This window comes from Eretmochelys imbricata, chromosome 3 (assembly GCF_965152235.1).
Source record: "Eretmochelys imbricata isolate rEreImb1 chromosome 3, rEreImb1.hap1, whole genome shotgun sequence".
NCBI classification, from domain to species: domain Eukaryota; kingdom Metazoa; phylum Chordata; order Testudines; family Cheloniidae; genus Eretmochelys; species Eretmochelys imbricata.
The window spans coordinates 101,251,027-101,256,471 of NC_135574.1; the positions used below are offsets into that span (position 1 = coordinate 101,251,027).

The 5,445-nt window shown below is 38.8% G+C and overlaps 1 protein-coding gene across 1 annotated transcript; it reads right to left on the reverse strand.

Annotated features, from left to right (window-relative positions):
- Window positions 1-4,113: 4,113 nt before the first annotated feature.
- On the reverse strand, window positions 4,114-5,142 carry LOC144262111 (trace amine-associated receptor 7a-like). Its single transcript, XM_077811747.1, has one exon. It carries the CDS (start codon window positions 5,140-5,142, stop codon window positions 4,114-4,116), a length of 1,029 nt encoding a protein of 342 aa, XP_077667873.1.
- Between the last annotated feature and the right edge of the window lie 303 nt (window positions 5,143-5,445).

Here is a 5,445-nt window from a genome sequence, read left to right on the forward strand (position 1 = left end):
TCACCCTGACCACACCACACGATCCATTGTCCACAGCCAAGCTCTAAGATACAACCGCATTTGCTCCAACTCCTCAGACAGAGACAAATACCTACAAGATCTCTATCAAGCATTCTTAAAACTACAATACCCACCTGCAGAAGTGAAGAAACAGATTGATAGAGCCAGAAGAGTTCCCAGAAGTCACCTACTACAGGACAGGCCTAACAAAGAAAATAACAGAACGCCACTAGCCGTCACCTTCAGCCCCCAACTAAAACCCCTCCAACGCATTATCAAGGATCTACAACCTATCCTGAAGGATGACCCAACACTCTCACAAATCTTGGGAGACAGGCCAGTCCTTGCCTACAGACAGCCCCCCAACCTGAAGCGAATACTCACCAGCAACCACATACCACACAACAGAACCACTAACCCAGGAACCTATCCTTGCAACAAAGCCCGTTGCCAACTGTGCCCACATATCTATTCAGGGGACACCATCAGAGGGCCTAATAACATCAGCCACACTATCAGAGGCTCATTCACCTGCACATCTACCAATGTGATATTTGCCATCATGTGCCAGCAATGCCCCTCTGCCATGTACATTGGTCAAACTGGACAGTCTCTACGTAAAAGTATAAATGGACACAAATCAGATGTCAAGAATTATAACATTCATAAAAAGAAAAGGAGTACTTGTGGCACCTTAAAGACTAACCAATTTATTTGAGCATAAGCTTTTGTGATCTACAGCTCACTTCATCGGATGCATACGGCATCCGATGAAGTGAGCTGTAGCTCACGAAAGCTTATGCTCAAATAAATTGGTTAGTCTCTAAGGTGCCACAAGTACTCCTTTTCTTTTTGCGAATACAGACTAACACGGCTGTTACTCTGAAACATTCATAAACCAGTCGGAGAACACTTCAATCTCTCTGGTCACGCGATTACAGACATGAAAGTTGCGATATTACAACAGAAAAACTTCAAATCCAGACTCCAGCAAGAGACTGCTGAATTGGAATTCATTTGCAAATTGCATACAATTAACTTAGGCTTGAATAGAGACTGGGAGTGGCTAAGTCATTATGCAAGGCAACCTATTTCTCCTTGTTTTCCTACCCCCTCCCCCCCAGACGTTCTTATTAAACCCTGGATTTGTGCTGGAAATGGCCCACCTTGATTATCATACACATTGTAAGGAGAGTGATCACTTTACATAAGCTATTACCAGCAGGAGAGTGGGGTGGGGGGAGAGAAAACCTTTTGTAGTGATAAACACCCATTTTTTCATGATTTGTGTGTATAAAAACAAACATCTTCTGTATTTTCCACAGTATGCATCCGATGAAGTGAGCTGTAGCTCACGGAAGCTTATGCTCAAATAAATTGGTTAGTCTCTAAGGTGCCACAAGTACTCCTTTTCTTTTTGCGAATACAGACTAACACGGCTGTTACTCTGAAACCTATACAAGGATGTGTAGTCCATCCCCTTCCACCTCCCTTCATTCTACGGCTGGCAGCCCTTTTTGTAGTAAAAATGGCTCACAGCTGTCTGCCCACATTCTTAGTGAGCACCTTATTTATAGAGCGTAAGTGGTACAGAGGGCCTTGTGTACCGGGGTGAATTTTATCCTCTAATATCAAACATTTGATTTACGGTTCTTTTATCTTCAGTTTTGAACAATAAAACTAATGATAAATGCATGAAATATAAACTGTATAGCAGATGTTTCCAAAGCAGTTTTTATTCGTGTGGCTCATCAGAATGAATTACAATAATTTATTATTATATGCATTTATTTATTTATTTGTTTTAATTAAAGTAGTGCCTAATGAAATCTCAGCCCTAAAGTGCTAAGCTCTGTACAAACATATGGTGGAAGTCGGTCCCTGGCCCAAACAGTTTACAAGCTAAATACATGTATTGCAAAACCACTTAAACAAATTTACACTCCACAGTGTTTTTCATATTATTTAGAGTGGGACTTAATCTTCAACGGGAGCAGAGTTAGGCCAGTGCTGGGTGCTTTCGAAAATCCCACACTACATTCTTAAGTCTGTGCTCAAGTATCCTTCAAGCTCCCTACCTTGCCCATGCTCTAGTTTGTCTCATCCATCTGTTATATCTTATCTTTTAAAACACAAGTTCTTTGGGTGCGCAGGGACTGTCACTTACTGTTTGACTGTATAGTGCCTAGCACAATGCAGCCCCACTCTCTGTCTGAGACTTCTGTTTTTTCTTAATCATGCTACCAAATCACTATGACTTTATATTTCACATTTCACTTTATTTTACCTGAAAAAAAGAAAAACTACACACAGTTTTAGAATGACGAAAAGTAGAAAGGTGCCCCCAGGGTAACTGGCAGACAAAGATTTAGATGTTGTGCAAACACAGCATCAAGACAGATTTTCAGTCTGAAATAAATTCAGTTTTGAACAACCACCAGTTATTTAAATTTTAAGACTTATTTGTACTGCATGTTAAGCAAAGATAAAAGCTGCCATAAATCACACAGTTGACAGAGAATTTATAATTAACAGAATTGCCAGCCCACAAGCATCAGCTGGACTGTCAGATCAAGAAAAAACATCTATTATGTTAAAAAACATCTATTATGTTAAGAAAAGCTCCCTCTGGGTACTAACAGAGTTTTACCTTTCTCTCCTTTTGCTATTACCCGTTGTGTTTTTTGTGATGATGCCTGGGTTTTGCTTGTTATATATCTGTTAAATCAAGTCTGTTGTTCAGCTAGCACAAACATTTTGAAATAAAGGGAATAGCCAGTGGATCCATGGATATTTCTCTGAGCTCTGGGCTTTCCCAGTATTTATGTCTCAGAATGGACCATACTTTTCAAACACTGGATCTTGCAAGATTTACCAGGGGAGTAATAGAAAAGTGTTCTGTGAGTAACAGGGGCAGGAACCAGTGAAGAGGCTACAGGTGGCTGCTTCCAAAAGGAGCAGGATGAAGTGGGCTACCTGCCTATCCCAGTCAAAAGGCTCTGCCATGAGAAGAGGGAGTGGACAGCTACTCTATTTCCAACAGAGGCATTATTTTATATATTTGATTAATATTAAGATAAAACATTATTTATTCAACTGAATACTAAAAGTCAGTCGTCATCCTATTCCTATGTGTCGCCAAATATGTTTTCTCGCAGAGGCTGTAAGCCACTGATGAAGTTGGTTAAAGCCTTGAGTCAGTTGGACATTTATAAAATCATGTCTCATGCTCTCATTAATGATTTCAATATAAGCAGGAGGCTCAGTTTTTCTGTTGTGAAGATGCTAATTTATCTCTGCTGACTCCATCTCACTGCTGTGTGGCTTGTTTACTCCACTCTGGGGCTAAAGGAATGGCTCTTTAGGCAGAGGGATGTATGGCTTGGGACAGAGAATTCCTACAGGGAGAGATCTGAGAACTACCAAGCCTGGGGAGAATGTTTGGACTGAAATTTATTATTTTTTTTTGGTAATAAACTCAACCCTCAGGAGGATGGAGAGTTTGACCCTATGCAGACTAAAGCAGGCAGGGAAGAACTGCCATGCAAATTGAATTTTTACAAAAAGTTATTTTTGGAATTTGTAAATTAAACTTTTAGAAGTTTATCCCAGTTTGTTCATGTGATAGTTAACTTGCCTGCCAGAGTAAAGTCAATGGCATGCTCCTTCTTCACTTAAAATTTAGTAAACCAGATAATAAGCATTTACTGTTATTATACAGGAATATTGAAAACTAACAAATCTTTCTCATTCACAACTGGCCTGTCCAGAGCTTCTGTAGTAAGTGTTTGTAATTCATCTCCCTTACTGCCAGTGGGAAATATCTTAGGGTTTGTCCACATGGGAAATTTACTGGAATTGATATTGCAGAATAGGTAGTTTTAAATTCACACCTTACTATAAACCAAAATAAGTTTCAAATATAGACAAGCCCTTAGAAAGTTGCTGTGCCACAGTTAAGCCAGATTTTCACAATGATAAAAAGTTATACAAAGTATAAAATCAAGATGACAATATTTTATACAGAAAATGAGTTACACAGCCAGATTTTATGAAAAGGGGAATGACTGTGAAATGTGAGATGAGTAGCTCTACCCAGGATCGGACAGGTTTTCAGTTTGAAAATAAATTCATTGTTGAACAATCAAGCCGGAGCATTTTACAGCTCACAATCACTTTCATTGCTTTTCGAAACCAAGGATAAAAGACAGAGTAAATCAATGGGTTAACGGCAGAGTTGGAATAAGTGAACCAAAGCAGAATATCAAAGACAAGGGGTGGTGTTATGAAGTTAAAAAAAGCATCAATTATTACAATTATAGAATAAGGTGTCCAGAATACCACGAAAGCAATCACAGCAATACCAATGGTTTTAGCAGCTTTCCTCTCTCTTCTGCTAACTCTGTCACTGCAAGTTTCAGACGACTGGGTGTTGTTGCTCATCATCTCAATCATTCTAGCTTGTCGTTTAGCCACAGCAAAGATCTTGCTGTAAAGTGCTATTGTTGTAAAAAAAGGTATTAGATAAAGGAGAGAGGTTACAACCACCCACGTTTTGTTGAAAAGAAGTTGACAGCTCCCGACACAGGAGAGAACGTTTACTAATTCTTGTATCCCTTTCTCATTAGCCCCAGTGAAGACAACCGAAAAACTGAATACTAATGAAAATATCCAGGCAACAGCTATGCACATGCCTGAAACTGGCACTGTGAACTTGAAAGGGTAAATTAACGGATCAGTAACAGCAACGTAGCGATCAACAGAGATGAAACACAAGTGAAATATTGATGAAAAACAAAAAGATACTTCTAAAGAACTATGGAATCTACAGAATGTTTCCCCAAAATACCAGCATGTTTCCACAGATCTTATACTGCTGAAGGGCAGCACCGTCAGACCCAAACAAAAATCAGCACATGCCAAGGAGGCGAGCAAAATATTTGTAGGAGAGTGAAGCTGTTTGAAATAAGTAATTGTAATCATTACCATTAGGTTACCACCTAGTGTAAGAACTGTCAGAAAACTAAGCACAACATACAAAGTTATGCGGATTCCAGAAGACCACGATGTTTTATAGCAGGATCCATTAATACTCTCAAAGCAATATTGTGTTTCTTCATTCTGAAGAAGCGCTGAAGTCATGTTGTGCTTTTGTTGTTAACTACTCTGAAATTTTTAGTGTTTGCGTTTGTATACCAATGGTGATGCTGTGGCACTGGTTGATCAAGCTCTTCACTTTTTAAATCTTTCTGAAAAAGAGAATTAAAGTCAACATGAGTGAGAGTACAGTAATTCCAAAGTGTTACATTATGTCCATCAGTAGACTAAAAATGTGTACGTAAATAGGAAGTAAATAATAGAACATATCAAAATATCTGTATTAACTACAGCTTTCAATGGCATTTTGAAATAGGTAAACAAGTAGCAAAAATACTTTATAATTGA

Coding starts and splice junctions, on each gene's coding strand:
- LOC144262111 (XM_077811747.1), bottom strand. CDS start 5,142: ATGACTTCAGCGCTTCTTCAGAATGAAGAAACACAATATTGCTTTGAG.